The following is a 20,152-nucleotide window of genomic DNA, read 5'->3' as shown; positions in this document are numbered from 1 at the left end:
ACTCTCTGATAGTTTAAATGCAGCGAAAGATGGCAATTTTTCTTAGCAGGACAAGCAAACTAGCTTAATTGCAAGAGAAATGAAATGTGAGGCTTAATTAAGACATGATGTCAAACTTTGGCAGCCTGAATTATCCAGAATTTTACAGGAATTTCAGTATATCCTTATGAGTGGCTTTAACATCCATACATTTTTGTATTTTTATTATCTAGTTAGTTAAGTTGACTTAAAACTTTGCTTCTATAGTGCTATGCATTTAGATAGTGATTTTACATTTCCTTACTCTACCACTAATTAACTGAATATTAGACCTTTACTAAAAATCCCACAAAAAGTATTTTATAATATCTTGTAGTCATTATTTTCCATTTGCGGAAGGGTCCATTTTAACATTAACTGAATTTCCCATTTGAACCAATGGTGTTTGATTGACATTCTTCTTCGTTAACTTTTCTTTGTAGACTTTAATGCTTGCTGATTTAGAGCCTTTGCAGAGGCACAGCATGTGTCTTTCAGAGCTTCCAGGCTTTGGTTTGGGACCTCAGCTTTCAGTATTATCTTAGTATCCTGGACATTTTAGTTCTGCAGATTCGGCCTCTGCCACTGCTAGCTTTTGAAAGATAGCCTCATGTTTGGAGAAGAGGCGACTGATTTTGAAAGTTCATAGTGTTTAAGACAGGAAGTTACAAGGGGCAGGTAATGAGAAGCTGCTGCTCCAAGGATGGAAGTCCCCTTTGGTGAGAAAAGCTGTAGATACTCTGCCAGCACGTCAATGATTTGTGTGATATCCTCTTAGGTATAGAAGAGTGGATGTTTTGACTAGGAAAGCGTATGTAGTTCAAACCCGCTGACTTTCAGCCATAATGATTATAGATTAGAGTTTTGATAGTTTAAATATAGGGGAAAGCTGATGAAGTTCTAAACTCGGTGTCTATTTTATTTTATAATGTAACTACAGTGAGCGCATATTTTATATTACAGAACAAAAACTAAAGTATCTAAGCTGCCTTTTTAATTGATGAAAGATTAAATATAATAATCTTAACATGAACAAAATATTTTATATAGTATTACAAATGAAATAATTCCACCATGGTAGAAACATGTAAGAAGAATATGCCACCAGCTTTGTAAGATATATGGTTAAATAAAATGGCTACAGCATTCCCATCATTCATCTGTCACCTTTCTAATTGATTTATTTTTAAAGTATCTCCTCTCTAATTTGATTGCCTAATCTTGCTACAATTTCTCCACCTTGGCTGTTCTAGATTCTGGTATGATATCACTTCCTTTCACTTTAGACTATTTTCTCTCTTTCCTCTGCCTGCTGCTGATGCTGATGCTCTGGCATGTCCCAAAGACAACTTTTGCATGCGTGGGCTGTCTAACTTTTATCCTGATTTAACGAAACGGATCCGTACTTCCTATCAGAGTAAGTTCTATAAAGGTTAGGCAAATAACTTTTTTTTTAAGTCATAATGCTTGAGTTAAATCCATTCATGAGTGCTTAGTAATGTGTTTTTTTTTATAAAAACACATTCAACATGCATGCAATTTTTTGTTATGGAAATGCAACCTGATGTTTTAATTTTTAATTTTCATAATCTTGTTTTCGATATTCCAGATCATTACTGTCATGTACCTGCTCTCTCACCCTTTGTTTCAGTGTACATTTCAAACCATGTCCTACTAGTCCAGTAGTCGTTGTGTTTTCTCTTTAAGGAGGAAGAGTTGTGGTTTTCTTAGAAATTAAAAGCCTGACTTACTGTGTCAATGACAATTCATTGCTTTCTCATTTTGTCAGTGCTGTGATTTGACCATGTTGAAACTTTATTCTAACTAGTACGAAAATAATCTTTTATAGTTCTTGGGGATAACTAAATATTTTTAATTTATGATGCCTTTTGTTAAAATAGAATACCCTCAAACACATTTAAATGGTGATTTTCGGTACCAAACCCTGTGACATAGAGGAATTAAAGTCATAACTGAAAGGTGAAAATTAACAATTCCTATGGTAGCAATGACGATGTAAAGACGAGTGAATGAGCAGTTCTAAACATTGGTGCAGGAAGTGTGAGGGTGGGTGTTGCTAAAAATATAAGAATGCTAGTCATATTGTGAGTAAATAGGTACTAATATGAAAAATGTTTATATCATGCTAATATATTTTGTGAAAATCTGGTTGCTTCCCAAAATATACAATATGGTATTATAGTTGTATAAAAATACACATATGCAATAAGCACACACACATTGTAATTTCCCAATCTCAACCCTCCCATTTCCTAATAGCTATATAGCCTGGGAAATTTATGTAATGGCCACTGCCTCTTTTCTTACCAGTATAAGAGTAATAATATAACTTTGTTCATGGTATTGTTATATATAAAAGAGACAACTTACATAAATTACTTGGCAGTGTATATGAAGTACAAAATATTACATGTAATGAACACATGGGCATTAGGCATTCATAATTTTGATTAATCAAAGTCAGTAAAAGTTTTCTAAATCTCTCTAAAACATGCAGAACTTTTTCCAGCCACACACATAACTCAAAAATCATAATTCCTTTTTCTGTTTATTATTTATCTGTGGTTCCAAGTTACTTTTCTTAATATTTCTAGTTTAAGTAGTCTCTTCCTTTTTATAACCTGCTACTTCTAATTGGATGTCATATAACAAAGACTGTTTAAATAAATAAAAATTAAAGAACTATCCAAGATAAGGTCTCAGTATGTCTGTAAATTAATATCCATTACTTATTTAATAATAACTAATAATAAACTTCCTGTATTCACTTTTTTACTGAGAATTTTTGCGTCGATGTTCTTGAGTGAGACTGGCCTGTAATTCTCTTTCTTGGTTGAGTCTTTGTATGGTTTTGGTATCAGGGTAATTGTAGCTTCATGAAAGGAGTTTGGCAATGACACTTCTGTTTCTATTTTGTGAAATACATTAAGGAGTAATAACTAATAATAAACTTCCTGTATTCACTTTTTATATCTGATGCAAAAAAAAAATGTGCTCAAGATCATTTAAGCTAATTACTGTTTATTTTCAGGTTAATAGTAAAGTTTATATCAGTAAATATTATAACTACATAATGACTGAAAGCATAAATTTAAGCATTGGATAATCTTATTGAGTTAAAAAAATGATATTTTCCAATGCTATCTAAAATTTCCAATGAAATCTCAAATAACATCCAGGGAGCTTATGCTCAAAGCTCTCTGAGAATATGAAGAAGCGAAATGATTCCTGTGACCTTGAATTTTTGCTGTGCCATTTGTATGTTTAGAAACACAAATACTCACAATTGTGTCACAGTGGCAATAGTACAGTAACATACCACTAAAAATGTGTAGACAAGGAGGAATTGCTCATACATACTGAATATTTTAAAGGCTATTCCACACAGGTTTGTGTAAGTGCAGTGTGTGACGTGTATGCAATACCAGGATCATCTAGTGATATGTTTCTCAGAACATGCTCTGCCTATAAATGCTGAATTAACTATAATTATAGGTTGGTTTCTGTTTAAGCTCTATCGTTAATTTACAACTGTGAATTTGTTTACTCAAAAGGTATTTACTCTTTGATCTTACAGTATCTCACCTGTGAACACAGGGGTTAAGCCACATTTTCATAATATGACATTACATTTTCAGTTGCAAATTCTATGAGGATTCCTTTTTTCTGTTTCTTTTTTTTATTTTTTTTCCTCATTTTTTTTATTAAAGATTTCCATCTCCTTCCCTCCTCCTCCCCCTTCCCTCCCCTCCCTTCCACCCATAACCCCACTCCACCCCTCTCCAAGACAAAGAGCCATCAGGGTTCCCTTCACTGTTAAGTCCAAGGTCCTCCCAGCTCCCCCTAAGTCCAGGAAGGTGAGCAACCAAGCTGACAAGGCTCACAGTGAGGATACTGGAAGTAGACAAGATTGCCGGACAAAAAATGGGAACATAGGGGTGGGGTGGGATGGGGGGAGGGAGGATGGGGCCTTTATTCTGTTTCTATACCAGTTTCTTTTCTGCTGCTGCGATAAAACGCTCTGACAAAGCAATTTAGGAGAGGAAGAATTTATTTCAGCTCACAGTTCAGGAGATGATGCAGTCCACCATGGCAGGGAAGCTGTGGCTGCAGGGGCACGCGGCTACCCAGGAGCCAAATTATAAAACCTCAAGATTCTCCCCCAGGGACACACTTCCTTTTGCAAGGTTCCACCAATAAAGATTCTCTAACCTTCCCAGACAGCACGACCAGCTGGGACCAAGTAGTCAATGCAAGAGCCTATTGGAGACATTTTACATTTCAGTCATAAAATTCTGTCCTTGGCCCCCATGTGTTCATGGTCATCTCATGATGCAAATGTATTTAGTACAACTTGAAAAACCCCCAGAGATTTTAATAATTATACCAGTGTTTAAAGGTCTCATCTTAGACTCCTCTTAGACTCAAGGTAGTCTCCTAAGTGCAACTCCATGTAAAATTAAATCAGTTTCATTCTTCTAATTTAACAATGGCACAGAGCATACATTTCCATTCAAAAATGGAGGAATGAGGACATAGTGAGGATAGATTGGCCCAAAGTAAGAGCAAAACCCAGCAAGAAAACAAAAACCCTGTAACTCCGTGTGCAGTATCCAGAGCTTCAGTTTCATAGGGCTTAGGTGGCTCCACCCCTACACGTGTGCTTCCTGCAGTATGATCTCTGTCCAGGGCAATTTGTACTTCTGTATACAGCCCTCCTTGGCAGGTATCCCTTGGCTCTGGCATATTCAACATCTTTAGGTCTCCATCACTCCATCCTAACCTGGGCTTCATCGTCACACAAGCCCCTGAAGGCCTTCATGTAGGTATGCCAATCCTGCCACACATTGCCTAGCCTCAAAGGTTGAAACCATGAGAGATGAATCCACGATCCCCTCAATCCTGTATCTCTCATGCATGCCCCCCCAAACCAGTACTACATGGCTAACACTCCCAAGTTCTGCTTCCAGCTAAAATAGAATATAGTTCCTTTGGAACACAGTTACAATAACCTCTGCATGCCAGAGCTAAAAAACAAAACAAAAAACCTTTGGGCAGTGGTTCTCAAACTTCTTAATGCTGCACCCTTTAATGTAGTTCGTCATGTTGTGGTGACCACTAACCATAAAATATTTTCACTGCTTCTTTATAACTTTAGTTTGCTATAATTATGAGCCATAATGTAAATATCTGATATACAGGGTGTCTGAGGTGTGACCCCTGTGAAAAAGTTGTTCAGCCCCCAAAGAGGTTGCAACCCACAGGTTGAGAACCACTGCTCTAGGGTCTGACCTTCCAGGAGCAGGAAATCCCTTGTATTCTCTCCTGTTGTGAGTTGGAGCCTTTAGTGGGTGAGGTCAGAACACCTTTCCTGCTGTTCCCCATGCAGAACAGGTGACTAATCCCTTTAACTACTTCCTAGTGTTCTTAACTCTCTAAACTGCATATTTTATCTTTTTGCCCCACTCGTTGTTCTTTTTCATTGTAAACATGTGTAAGTGTAATCATTCACAACAAATTGTGCAAACTGAGTGTTACTTTGCCTTAAAATCTCCTCTACCAAAAGAATCAGTCTATTGCTTTTTAATGCAGCCTCATGGAAATTCTCAGGACATGGGCAGAGTGTATGCAATTCCTTAATCAAAATCACACAAATGCCCCTTGCACTATCCTTTTTTTTAATATTTATTTATTATGTATACAATATTCTGTCTGTGTGTATGCCTGCAGGCCAGAAGAGGGCACCAGACCCAACTACAGATGGTTGTGAGCCAACATGTGGTTGCTGGGAATTGAACTCAGGACCTTTGGAAGAGCAGGCAATGCTCTTAACCTCTGAGCCATCTCTCCAGCCCCCCCTTGCACTATTTTTGATGAGTTCTTATTTCTCATGAGCTTTGCCTTCACTCTGTGTTCCTCTTAATATTCCTATCTTCCAAGTTCCTACTAGGACAGCCCCAACTTAAGCTCTGCTTACAGCATTCAGCTCTTTTCCAGCTCAAAATTCCAAAATCTTTCATATTCCTCCCACAAAACAAAGTCCTAAAGAGCAATTGCTTACCACAGCAATTGCCCATCTTTTGGTACAAATTTCTGTCTTCATTTCTTTTCTGTTGCTATGGTACCCTGACAAAAGTAAGTTGAAAGAGCGCTTACAGTTGTAGAAGGGCTGCAGTCCACCAGAGCAAGGCATGGTAGCAGAAGCAGAGGCTACACAGAAGTGAGAAGCAGAAAGAGAACAGGAAAGAGATAGAGTATAGAATCTCAAAGCCCTCCCACAGTAGCATACTCCTGTCAAAGATCCACCTCCTAAAGGCTCTATAACCATCCCAAACAGGGCCACAGTTGAAGCTAACATTTAAACACATAGGCCTATGGGAAGCATGTTACATTCCAACCACAGTGGCACTTCTGGCATTTGTGACATAAACAGAATAAAGAAAAGGTGACAAGGGAATAGGAACAAACTCAAATTTCATCATTCACAATACCCCTCAAATATTTTTGAGTATGCAGACATAGATAAGTGCCAACCGAACAATTATAAGAAAATGAAAAAGTACATGAGGTGATTCATCAAGAATAGGAAGCTATGATGAAGGATATTTTATGAATACGAATGCAAAATTGCAGATCCTGAGAACCATAAACCATTTATTAATCCCTCCTGCCTTGTATTTGTCCAGAAAGTGATAAAATGGAAAGTAAGAAATACTACTAATAAAAGAATTATAGTCTTTGTTGTAACTTGATGACATTAAATAAGTCATATACATATGTGTGTATATAATTATATATACATAATAATAAAAATATTATAATAAAATTTTTAAATTTGTAATATCTCTTAAAAGATCTTTTAAAAAATCAATACCTCCTGAAGTAGGAGATTGTATTAAGTCTTTTTAAAGCACTTTCTATTTTCTATTATTCTTGGTATATTTGTTAAGGAAGTTGGTCATTTATTAAAGTTAAGTATAAATAATAAAAAGATTTTTTATTTTTATACCATCTGTGTTTAATTACTCCTTGTATATCAATAAGTTGCTGTCATTTATACATTCCTGTATCACAGGTTTTTCAAAATAATTTATGTAAGATGGGTATGATGGGGTAGTTTTCACAAGTTAAAAAAGCTTGAAGCAATTACAAAGAATTACCTATGAAGTGTCATCAAATTTATCTCTCTTCTTTCTCTCCTTCCCCACCCCATTACATTTTCAGGCTTAACAGAGCTGAATGATAGTCCAGTTCCCCTGGAGCTTGAGCGCTGCAAGTCTCCCACTTCAGGTAAACAGTGGTATTTTTCCACTTCTGGTAATTACTATAGTAGTTGTTGATATATTTTCCTAATTCTTTTAAAATTAGTAGGTTATTCAGTTTCTGGAGTTTATTCATAAGTAGCTTTATTTCCAAATTAAGTATAGATGAATATCTTTTAAAATATTCTTTCCCCAAAATAAAAATAAGATCAAACATGTAATACTTTAACTATTTCTTAAAGAAAGATCTTTTTGCATATGGTAAAAGTGCCTAAAATGTGTCAAATAAAAATGGGTAATAGATACAAAACTTTATCATCTATTGGAGTGGTTAAATTTGTGAGAAATATAAACTGTAGGTGCAGAAAAAATATAGCATGCTTCTGGGTCACTATTCATGGCATGCTTATTTATTGATAAATTAAAATGAAGTCTAATATGACATGAAATAAAACATCTTCAAGATAAAGTGAGTCCACTAAGCGTACATGTAACACCACGAGGAGACTCCTAGAGATAAATATTGAAATCACATAAATAAATTAATAAATATCTTGGCATGATAGGATTCTGAGTGATTGTCTATTTTTTAAAAAATCTGATTATATGTTATCTCACAAATTTTTGAAAATTATTTAAAATTATTCTCAATTTTTTTCTTTCTTCCTTTTTTCCTTCCTTCCTTCCTTTCTTCCTTTCTTCCTTCCTTCCTTCCTGTCTGTCTGTCTTTATTTATTTGTCTTAGTTTTTTGAGAAAGGGTTTCTCTGTAGCTTTGGAGCCTATCCTGGAACTCACTTTGTAGACCAGATTGGCCTCAAACTCACAGAGATCCACCTGCCTCTTCCTCCCAGGTGCTGGGATTAAATGTTTGTGCCACCACCGCCTGGCAATTATGAATTTTCTATAATGATTATATAACAGTGGATAAAGTTTTGTGTGTATCTTAGATAGTGGATAGATCCATTCCTATCAAATTTCAAGATCTCCTGAGTAAATTGGGAGCATGGGGACCTTGGGGGAGGGTTGAAGGGGGGGAGGAGAGCAGAGATAAAAATAGAGCTCAATAAAAATCAATAAAAAATTTTAAAAAGAAATATAAAAAAATCAAAAGAAGAGATTGAGGTGTGGATAAATGATAGAGTGCTTACCTAGCAGGTACATGGAAGCCCTAGGTTTAGGCCCAAGCACTATAAAAAAACTTTTTTTCTCAGAATAGCAAAAGATATCACTACTTTTTATTTACATTATTTATTGTATATGGGAATGTTAAAATTTAATAATGCTTTTTAAATCATGTATCTGGATTTTAAATTTTTTACCACATTTCTTCAATTTGTTGTACCCTTTTCAAGTTGCTTATTCTTTTTCCTTGCTCTTGTGTCCTATGTGAAGTTTTCTTTTAATAAGATCTTTTCATTCTTATTTTATTGCTTTATACGTGTACCACATGTATACAGAAGCTTGCAGAGGTCAGACAAGGGCATCAGATCTGATACTGCAAATATCAAGAAGTGGTCTGAGCAGTCGTGTGTATGCTGGGAGCAAAACCTCTTCCTTTGCAAGAGCAGTGCTCTTAGCCATGGAGTTATCTCTCCAGCCCCATATAGATTTTATTTTGATTGCCTAAGGCACCCTTCTTTTTCTGTCCTCATTGGCAACATTGATTGTAATTTAAGAAATCATTGCCTCATACATAGAGTCACATAAAAATGTTCTGGCAAATGCTTTTGCATTTTAAACTTCCCTACAGTTCATTCTCCATATCACGTTGCAGAATTAACTTCCTTAAAATATTACTTTGGTCAGATTTTCTCATAACTAACAATCATTCATATAGTTCAATGCCCTATATCAGATTGTTGTACCAACCAAACTTGAAATTCCCTTCCTTAATTTAAATTTGAATAATAAACATTGAACTCTTCCTTCCATTCTGTCTTTGTGCATTTCTATCCTCCTGAAAAGCTAAATGTGATTTTTAATTTATTTTTCTAGACAATTTATGTTTGAAAATAAACAAAAAGACATCCATTTAGTCCTCTGTTTTATGTAGATTGTTATAATCATGCTTGCATCAACTTTCAGTATAGTTTGTGTTCCATATTACTAAATTAATCATTAATAATATAGTTGTATAAAATTTAATTTATCTAATCATTTCAATTATCAAGTACATTGAGCTTGTTATCTATCTTCTGCTACTACAAACTGATGCAGAGAGAAACCTAACCAAATGACTCTTAAATTTGTGTAAATGTATCTAAGAGATAAATTTGTAAAATTGGGTTTTGGTGGTAAAGATTATATAAAATGAATGAGATTTATGCCCTGGCAATGCTGAAGCATGCATGGGCAGGTCATATATGGCAGTTCTGTTGAACTTGTTCATATTGGGTTTCACAGTCTAAGTTGATGAGGACGACTAACCAGGTGTTTTATTTAAGAGGGCACCAGATCTCACTACAGATGGTTGTGAACCACTATATGGTTGCTTGGAAATTAACTCAGGACCTTTAGAAGAGCAAGTAGTGCCTTTAACCGCTGAGCCATCTATGTTTAATTTTTGTAGATATTTCCATGTTTCTGTTCTCAAATACTGTTATGATGTTATTTATAATATTCAAATAATGGTTATGTTTTTCACCTATAACTGATTAATAGATTAAAGGGATATGTAAATATTACAATTTACATTTTACGTTCTATAAGTTATGGTCAAAACCTTTTTACATATATTTAAAAACTTAATTTTTCTATAACTGTGCAATAAGGTATCCATACTGTCGAACTTTATCATGTATTGATACTGACTTTTTGATATAAAATCCAAGGTTTCTCAATTTAACTTTTAATTTTGTTTGTTGTATCTCTTCTCTTGAATATTTTTATATAAAAATACATCAATATTTTATAGCCTACCTTCCTTCCTTCTTTTATTCTCTCTCTATTATCTATATCTATCTATCTATCTATCTATCTATCTATCTATCTCTATCTGTGTGTGTGTGTGTGTGTGTGTGTGTGTGAGAGAGAGAGAGAGAGAGAGAGAGAGAGAGAGAGAGTAGCATGAATTCTAATTGGTCTTAATAATAAAAACTCAGAGCCAGCTATCGGGGTAAAAGCTGAAGGATCAGAGAAGCAGAAAAGCCAGCCACTAGAGTTCTTACGTCTACCCATACTCAGATCAAAGGGGCAATCCTGTCCTCAGACTGCATCCTCAGAATAAATGCTTCAGACTGCTGCCTCAGACTGTTGCCTCAGACTGCCCTGAGCTCCTGTCTCCTTCCTCCTTATATTCCTCTCCCTACCCAACCATATCACTCCTGTCTCCTCCTCCCTAGTAATAGGATTAAAGGCATGGGATCTCAAGTGTGATTATTACCTTTGTGTGAGCTCTTTTATACAGATTCAATCTGTGTAGCCCACGGTGGCCTTGAACTAACAGATCTTTCTGCCTCTGTCTCCCAAATCCTATGATTGATTAAAGCTGTGTGCCCCCTGGCCCGTAGTGGCTTAGCTCTGCACTCCGATCTTCAGGCAAGCTTTATTTGTTAAAACACAAACAAAATATCACCACAGTGTTTATGCATATTTTTGTGCTTGCATGTTGAGGCCAGGGGTCAGCTTCAAAGGTCTTTCCTTAGGAGCTGTCTACATTGTTCTGTGAGGCAGAGTCTCTCACTGGGACCTAGGGCTCACCAATTAGCACAGACTATCTAGCCAGTAGCCCCAGATACCTGCTCATCTCTGCTCCCCAGCACTGGGATTATCAAAATCTGCCATGACATCCAGCTTTTGATGTGCATTCTGGGGACCCAGAATTCTGGGGACTCAGGTCCTCATGCTTGTGCAGCAAGCACTTTACAGACTGAGCCCTCTCCCTGCCCTTTCTCCTTTCTTCTGCACAAGGGTTTAAGTAGTTGTTGAGATACTTATTCTTTAAAGTTGAAGTAACATTTCTCTATTATAACAATTGCTTCATGTATTCTTTATTTTTCATAATTATCATTTCTCTTTAAAGAAATTTATATTCATTATGGGCATTTTTGTTTGGCCTTAAATAATGTTTTACTCTTATTCATTTTTAACTTTTAATTTCTTTTATCTTTATTAATTACTTCTGTTTTCCTTTTCCTTTATTTTTCCTTTTCAACTTTTTAGGTATATACTTAATTCTTCTATTTTCATTATTTATTAAACATTCCTATAAGTTTAGTGCTAAATTTCCCTTTGAATTCCACACTAAATATATCACACTTATTTTATAATAGTTATTTCATTAAAATTCATTTTGTGCAATATTCTAGTTCTTTTTTCTTTTATTGAAAATAGTTTTTTCATATAATATATCCTGAATATAGTTTCCCTTCTCTCTGCCTCTCAAGTTTCTAGCCACCTCTCCTCCCATCTAGACCCACTCCCTTTCTGTCTCTTGTTAGAAAGCAAACAGGCGTCTAAGGGAATGTAATGCAATACATTGTAATATAATACACTATAAAAGAAAAAGCAAGCACAAACCAATTGGAATAGACCAAAACAGAAGAAAAAGGCACAAGAAACAGATATAGATGCAGAGACCCACTTGTACACACACTCAGGAATCCCATAAAAACACCAAAATGAAAGCCATAATATATACAACAAAAGACCTGTTGGCTAAAAATAATAAATAACATTTAAAAATAAAAACTATACACTGTTTGCTGGGCAGCAGTGGCACATGCATTTAATCCCAGCACTTAGGAGGGAGAGGGAGCAAGATCTTTGTGAGTTTGAGGCCAGCCTGGTCTACACAGCGAGTTCCAGGACAGGCTCCAAAGCTACACAGAGAAACCCTGTCTTGAAAAAATTAATTAGAAAAAAAGAAAAAAATGGATAGATATAAAACAAAGACCCTTCAAAGATGTTGTTGAGTTCATTTTCTGTTTGCCATTTACTCCTGACCATGCAACTAACCTTAAGAGTAGTTTTCCCAGTGAGATTCCCTGAAAAAAATTAAATTTTTATTTGCAAATGGTTATCATTTGGAGATAGTGTCTGGGTTTGTGTCCAAAAGCAGTGGGACCCCATCTGCTGCCAACCTGTGTAAGCCCTGTGCATGCTGCCTTAGTCTCTGAGTTCACATTGCCACAGTCCTATTGTGCTTAGATGACCTTGTTTTCCTGGTGTCCTCCAGCCCCTCTGACTCTTAACACTCTTTATGCCTCTTCTTCCACAGGGATTTGATAGAGACATCATGTTTTAAGCCAACTGTTCCAATGTTTTCTCCATCTATTGCAACTGAATGCTTTGCTAGGTATATTAGTCTGGCCTATCATCTGTTGTCTCTTAGAGTAGTTTGTAGAACATCTGTCCAGACCCTTTTACATTTTAGAGTCTCAATTGGGAAGTGGGGAGTTATTTGAGTACAACTGTCTTTGTACTTTTAATACTTTGCAGCTTTTAATATTCTTTCTTTGTTTTGAATGTTTAGTGTTTTGATTATGGGGTAGGGAATTTCTCTTCTGGTGTTCTGTAAGCTTACACCTTGATAAGCATCTCCTTCTTTGGGTTAGAGAAATTTTCTTCTATGATCTTGTTAAAAATATTTCCTGTGCCTTTGACCTGGGTTTCTTCTCCTTCCTCTTTTCTTATTACTCTTCGATTTGGTCTTTTCAGTGTCCCAGATTTGCTAGGTGTTTTGTTCCAGTGTTTTAGACTTAATGATTTCTTTGATTGGGCTATCCATCTCCTCTATCATATCTTCTGTATCTGAGATTCTCTCTTCAATCTCTTGTATTCTGTTGGTGAGGCTTGTCTCTAAGGTTCCTGTTCACATTCCTAAATCTTTCATTTCCAGATCTCCCTCACTTTTGTTTTCCTTTATTGATTCTCTCTCTGCTTTCAGGTCTTGAACTGTTTTATTAATTTTCTCCCACTGTTTGTTTGTGTTTTGTAGTGAGAAAGCGAGCAGGCCTGCTTTTCATCCCGCACGGCTCCCGCATGGCTAGCTTTACACCCGAAATAACAACACACCAATTGTATTCATTTAAACACTGTTTGGCCCATTAGCTCTAGCCTCTTACTGGCTAACTCTCATATCTTGCTTAACCCATTTCTAATAATCTGTGTAGCATCACAAGGTGGTGGCTTACCAGGAAAGATTCAGCATGTCTGACCTGGTGGCTGGCTTCATGGCGACTGTCTCACTGCCTTCTTCCTCCCAGCATTCTGTTCTGTCTTCCCCGCCTACCTATGTTCTGACCTATCAGGCCAAGCACTTTTCTTTATTAATTAACCAATGAAAGCAACAGATGATAGATAGATAGATAGATAGATAGATAGATAGATAGATAGATAGATGATAGATAGATGATAGATAGATAGATAGATAGATAGATAGATAGATAGATAACCCTCCCACATCAGTGTTTTCTTAGATTTGTTTAAGTGATTTATTCATTTCCTCTTTAAGGACATCTATCATACTTACACAGGCTGTTTTAAGGTCTTTGTCTTGTCTTCAGCTATGCTCTAGTACTCAGGGTCTGCTGTGGTGGGTTTGTTGTGCTTTAGTAGAAACACGCTGTCCTGGCTATTACTGATTGTATTTTTACACTGGCATTTAGGCATCTGAGTTTGGGGAAATTGTAATTGGGTACTGATATCTGGTTTTGTCTTTGTGGGGTGGTGTTTTGTTCCTTAGTTTCTGTTGCCCTCTCTGGTTCTTAGGAGAGTGTGGTATTTGTGTCTTGCCTGGTAGAAAATTCTTCCAGGATCCTGCTAGGTGTAGTCACTGGGGATTCCAGGTAAAATCTGTTTCTAGGTATTGGGAGCCTACACTTAGGAATGGGGTTGGGCTAGGAGGGGAGCTGAGGGGGTCCAAAGAAGGGAAGAGAGCAGGGTTTTCCACCTGGATCTGCTTAGTCCCCTAGAAATGGGCACAGAAATTGGAGAGACGCCACGGCAGGCGATCTGCTACAGAGCTGGGAATGAGTTTGGAGGGTTGGGTTCTGAAGAACAGAGGGAGAGGTGAATGATCTGCTACCTACCTTTTTAGCCAACAGGAGGGGCCTGTGGGTTCTCGGGGCTGGGGGGTGGATATCTGCTGGGGTTGGAAGCTAAGATAAAGCAATGAGTCTGGGGACAAAAGTTGAAGGGAAGGGCTGGGTGATTCACCAGAGATGGGGGTGAAGAAAAGGGGGAGCTCTCCTAAAAGGCTGGGGATGAGACTGGGCATTGAACTTGGAGGAGAAGAAAAAGAGGTGAAAATCTTAGGTTAACCTACCTGCTTCCCTGAATGGAGCGGGAATTTTTCCTTTTCCTTTTCCTTTTGTTTTTGACCCAAGTTACTCTAATAGCATTCAGTAGTAGTAGTGTTACTGTATTTCTTGCGTTCCTATTTATATTATACTTACTTGGCCTGCCAAGAACTGAAAATCAGTAAGTTAAAATATTGTATAGCAATATATTTGTTGCTTTTCTTTCTATCTGCTGTGTTTTTATGGCTCAGGGTTTTTTTTTTTTACTTATTATGTCATTTTTATATGTTGATATTTGGAAAGCATATCCATTTAAAGTATAACTTTTACCAGTCAGTATTTTTTTAATTTACATGTTATGTTCTTTCCATAAGTTTTACCTATATTATCAATACCATAACTCAAATTTTTCTAATTTCAATTTTAGAATAACTTAACCCTAACTCTCTGGTTAAACATTTTTAGGTTATAGTACATAAGCTTCAGTATTTACACATCTTAAAATATCAGCCAGAGTCATTTAACAAGCAAATATACCATGTAAAACTCCCAATTGAAAACATAATGTGTATACCCTTACCCCTGTTTTGAAGTGCATGTAGTCTTATCTCATTGTAGGGTTAAACTGGATTGCACATTTCTAATATCTGATGACTTTGACGAGTTCTAAATGTACTTACTATTAATCTTCTTTTATAGGATATTTAATTCTTTTCCTCATTGCGATTAAGTTACCAACTTTTTCATATTAATTTCTTTATTGATTCCGTGTATGTGAGGGGGTTCTGGATAGAAGTCTTTTGCTGCATGTATATAGTACAGAATATCTTGTTCCTTCTCTGTGGTTTTCTCTTTACTTTCTTTTTTTTAATTGATTTCTGTTGAGCTCTAAATTTTTCTCTGCTTCCCTCCCTGACTCTCCCCTCCCCTCTAATCCTCCCCCAAGGTTCCCATGCTCCCAATTTACTCAGGAGATCTGTCTTTTTCTACTTCCCATGTAGATTAGATCTATGTATGTCTCTCTTAGGGTTCTCATTGTTGTCTAAGTTCTCTGGGATTGTGATTTGTGGGCTGTTTTTTTTTTTTTTTTTTTTTTGCTTTATGTTTAAAGAACACTTAAGAGTGAGTATGTGCTAATTGTCTTTTTGTGTCTGGGTTACCTCACTCAAAATGATGTTTTCTAGTTCCATCCATTTGCCTGCAAAATTCAAGATGTTGTTATTTTTTTTCTGTTGTGCAGTACTCCATTGTGTAAATGTACCACATTTTCCTCATCCATTCTTTGGTTGAGGGGCATTTAGGTTGTTTCCAGGTTCTGGCTATGACAAACAATGCTGCTATGAACATAGTTGAGCACATGTCCTTGTGGCACGATTGAAAGTCAGTGCTAGTTCTAATATAGTTCAGTTTAACAATGCTTTATTTTATTTGAGTGCTTTATGAGGTTTTGTTTAAAGAAAATCTTTGCCCATTCCATGATCATGAAGTAACTTTTGACACTATCATCTAGAATTTTATTGTTTTATATTTCATATTTAACTTCCATTTAGAATTTGTTCTGTATATAATATGAAGAAAGAGCTGTTTAGCTATCCAATGGATAAATAAGATTTATTTGGAAACTACCCTTTACTTCACTACAAAAAAGTGGAGATTTGGCTGTAATTCAGTGGACTTTACCTGTGGAGCATGTGTGTGCGTGTGTGTGTAGGCTATATCTTCCATCCTAAATATAATTTATAGCACTTTTCAGACCACACTGTTTTAATTAATATAGCTTCATAAATATTGTTAACAGTGTAGTTTTTCTGAATTTTTTGACCTTTTTCAAGATTATTTTGTATATTCTAGTTTTTGTAACTTTTAGGAATAATTTATTACAATATAAACATGTTTACATTGTTATTACAATTTCACTAGTTATAGATCAATCAGGTATAATTCCACATGCTTAATAAGATTGAATTTCCCTTTTGTGTGTGGGTTCTTTATCTCAGTAGTGATTTTTAATTTTTGTTGTATAAGTACTGTTCATCTTTAATTATATTTCTTTTGTAATTGATTTTTCAATTATTATAAATGTCCTTTAATTTCTAGATATTTTTGTATAAAGTACAAAATATAATTAATATTAACAAATTGCATTTGCTTCCAGTAACTTATTAAATTCACAAATTCTAATTTTATAAATTATTTTGAATTATCTACATATTTAATTCTATTCCCAGTGTTAACAGCATTTCTATTTCTTCTTCTAAAGAAAAATGTTGTAAAAGTCCTCCATATAGCTATGATGCATAGATGTGATGTTAGTAGCTTCTTTGTTTCTGATCTCAGGGATTAGTACTTAAAATGTTTATAATTATGAGATAATTGCTGAAAGGTTTTGGTGAGCATCCTACCTGTATCCCTCTTCCTATGTGTTTATTATTTTATGAGAGACAGGACACCTCTGGAAATTCCACTGCACTGCTATTCTTAGGGTAACCTAGAGGGGCTTGCATGCAATCAAGTAGATTACTTCAAACCAGGACAATTTTGACTACCTCCGCATTTATTTCTTGTACATAAAACTATGTATTATGATGGAATTAATTTATCACTTTAGTACTAATAATAGCAATTGAGTGCATCTTCCTAAATGGGATAGATACAGTATTTTCTCTATAATCAATTTTTAGATTGTTTTTAGTAGTTATTCTCCACAAACAATATCATTGAAGAATCTTAAACACCCCCCCCCATTAAATCCTCTAAAATCAGTGAAAATATTCAATGTAAGTCAATTGGAATATGATAAACTAGAACTAAGAAAAACAGTAATCATTTTATATAGTTTTTCTTTGTTCTCTAAGTCTCTTAGTCCTTAGTAAGCTACAAATAACAGAGATGAAGGCTCAGACTATGAAGTATTTCCTTGAGGTAGCAAAAGAGAATAAGATGAAGATTGGGAGTTATAGAATTGCGAGTCAACTGGAATCTCATATTCTCAGTATTCAAGATAACATAATGTTTTAATATTAGTAGTTTATTTACTAAACTATTTAACGAGTATTTTCAGTTTCCATGGATAGACATTAGGCTATCCACTAGAGAAAAGATAAGAACAGAAAGTAAACATACTTCATCACAAATGGAACTAGAGTCCATGTGCAGAAACAAGTATTATTTTAATAATGTTAAAGACTAATGCTTTTTTAAGCTATGAAATGCTTTTCACTCAGCAGGTGATGTTGTGTAATGTTTCCTGTATAAATTCATCAAGAGAGTTGGGTAGGTCCTAGTATTCAGTCCTACCCCCGGTTGCCTGACAGATCTATCACTTTCTAAAGAAAACAGCCACTTTTGGGATAAAGAATTGAAAGCTCATCAACTTTTTAAGTTCAGGGTTGTATCTTCCCATGAATATGGACCCTTTTTCAAATCCTGTGCCCAGGAGAGCATCCTCTTCTATGCCCATCAGGTCCCAAGACTCCTTCTATTTCTATTATTATTATCAACCTTATAATTTCTATTTTCCATAGTCTACAAAAAACTCAATATGCAACCAAGTCCACTGAAAACTAGGGTGACAGATATTTATTTTAATAAATTATCATAAAAGTGGTATCATATAATAGTCAAAAAATGGATAGGCCAACTCTGTCTTTTCTCAGGCTTGGACTTGATCTAGATTCAGTGACCCAATTTTAGTGTTCTTTCTGGTAAAAAATATGTGTACCCAATATCCCACTGCAGCTTCAGAGAAACTTTACTTTTTCTTCATATAGCATATACATATGCACACACACATAAAATATACACATATACCTATGTATGAATGGATATGTATATATTACCATAAGTTAAATAAAGACACAATACTTATGTTAAACAAAAGCACAAAATAGGGCTGGGAAGATTGTCAAGAGTAAAGTACTTGTTCAAGATCGTGGTCAGCTACCCAGCACCCACATACCTGTGAGGTAGTGTGGCAGTCTGCTCCTAGTCCCAGTAATTAAGAGGCAGAGACAGAGGATCCCTGGAACAAGCTGGCTAACTAGAGTTGCTATATCAGCAAGCTTTGGATTCAAATGAGAAGTCCTGCCTCAATATAGAAGGCGGAGGATGATCAAGGAAGATACTTGACACCTACCTCTGAGCAGGCACACACATGCACACATACAGTCCGGCCCAGGAGAGCACACAGACCTCCTGTGTAGTCGTTAGGAAACTGACCTTTAAGATATATTCTTAGTTCACTAGGGCTAAGAAATCATATGCCAATAGTCTTGTATTCCATTCCTTTAGGACTTGCCACCAGAACTCCTGAGGCAGCACCAGGCTTTTATAGGAATGAAATGCCAGCTGGGAGACAGAGGAATCAAGTACACCACTTTCCAGGTGAAGGTGAAAATCTTTTCTGTGAATAAATAAGAGACTTGTTTCTTCCCAATTTGCTTCACAGGTTAAGACTTGCTTTTCATTTGTTGTACTGAAAACACAGGTCAAAACATGGCAAATAAAAACATGTTGCTAAAAGCATTTATTCAAACCAGAGACATTTACGTCACAGTATAAAGTAGGGATTCCTAAGGCTTTTGTCTTGATCTTGAAATGCTCCATAGAATTTTTTATACAAAAAAATAAAAAATACAGCTGAATAACCTCATGAAACCTGTAAGAAAGTAGGACAGGACAAACATGAAATTCAGAGGATTTAAATGTCCCCCCAAGTAGTGAGATTTTATTATAGAATCACCATGAGCCTTTCTAAGCCAATGAATTGATTCTGTAACCAGCATAATCACTGGTGATCCCAACAACTCTATCAAAGTGTTGCTGCTTTGGAACGTTTTCCTGAAGCATTGTTCTGCACAGTTTTATCAACCCAATCCGTTGCAGAGGTCTCAAAACCCAAAACTGATTGCTGGGACCCAAACCAACTTGACACAGTCTGTCTACCCTTCTTAAGTTAGTCATTATAAAGTGGATATGGCCAGATTTGTAACTTTAAAGAATTATTTATCTTATAGATCTCAAGTAGCCAAGGAAGACAAAAGCACTTGTTAAAGCTTTATAGACAGTAGCTTCTATATAACCTTCTGGTGAGCAAATTAAAGCTCAGGGTATTTCAATGGAAAGAAGTAAAATTTCAATTATTTATATTTGGTTTGAAAACCGAAGCTATCCCTCCCCCGCAGCATTCATTCATTAAATGAGAAAAACAATATAGCATTTACAAAATAATAACTATTAAAATTATATGCCTGAGCTATGAAGAGACTATTTAACAAAAACATTTAAAAAAAGAACTTGATAAATATGCCTTTCTTGAAATATCAGAAGAAAACAGCTCACTACTTAAGTTCTGGGAAAAGACTATTTTGAAAATTACTTTATTGTTGTAGTTCATATAATTAATGTAATTATTAAACTAGTTTGTCAAAAACTGTAATTTCTCTTTTATAGTACTTGAGCACAAATAAGGTCCTTTTGTCCTGATTGTTTGATTTGCGTTTTACAGCAACCCTATGAGGTTGCTGAGAAGAAAAGTTCTTTAACTCACTCCAGGATGCCTTGTGAGCAACAGCTTAGTGCAAGTCTAGATCGACAAGCCTCACAGGCTT

At 35.6% G+C, this 20,152-nt stretch overlaps 1 protein-coding gene across 4 annotated transcripts in view; it reads left to right on the top strand.

Annotated features, from left to right (window-relative positions):
• Positions 1-20,152, top strand: part of Stxbp5l (syntaxin binding protein 5L) — a 197,706-nt gene that overhangs the window by 142,246 nt on the left and 35,308 nt on the right. For 2 of the 4 annotated variants that reach the window (XM_038345560.1, XM_038345558.1), the window contains exons 19-20: positions 1,364-1,435; positions 7,264-7,329. In XM_038345560.1, coding sequence (XP_038201488.1) covers positions 1,364-1,435; positions 7,264-7,329 — 138 coding nt within the window. The remainder of the gene's footprint in view (positions 1-1,363; positions 1,436-7,263; positions 7,330-20,152) is intronic. The other 2 variants (XM_038345561.1, XM_038345559.1) reach the window with 1 other exon arrangement.

Source organism: Arvicola amphibius, chromosome 10 (genome assembly GCF_903992535.2).
Source record: "Arvicola amphibius chromosome 10, mArvAmp1.2, whole genome shotgun sequence".
Classification (NCBI taxonomy): Eukaryota; Metazoa; Chordata; class Mammalia; order Rodentia; family Cricetidae; genus Arvicola; species Arvicola amphibius.
This window is presented reverse-complemented; position numbering and strand designations above follow the sequence as displayed.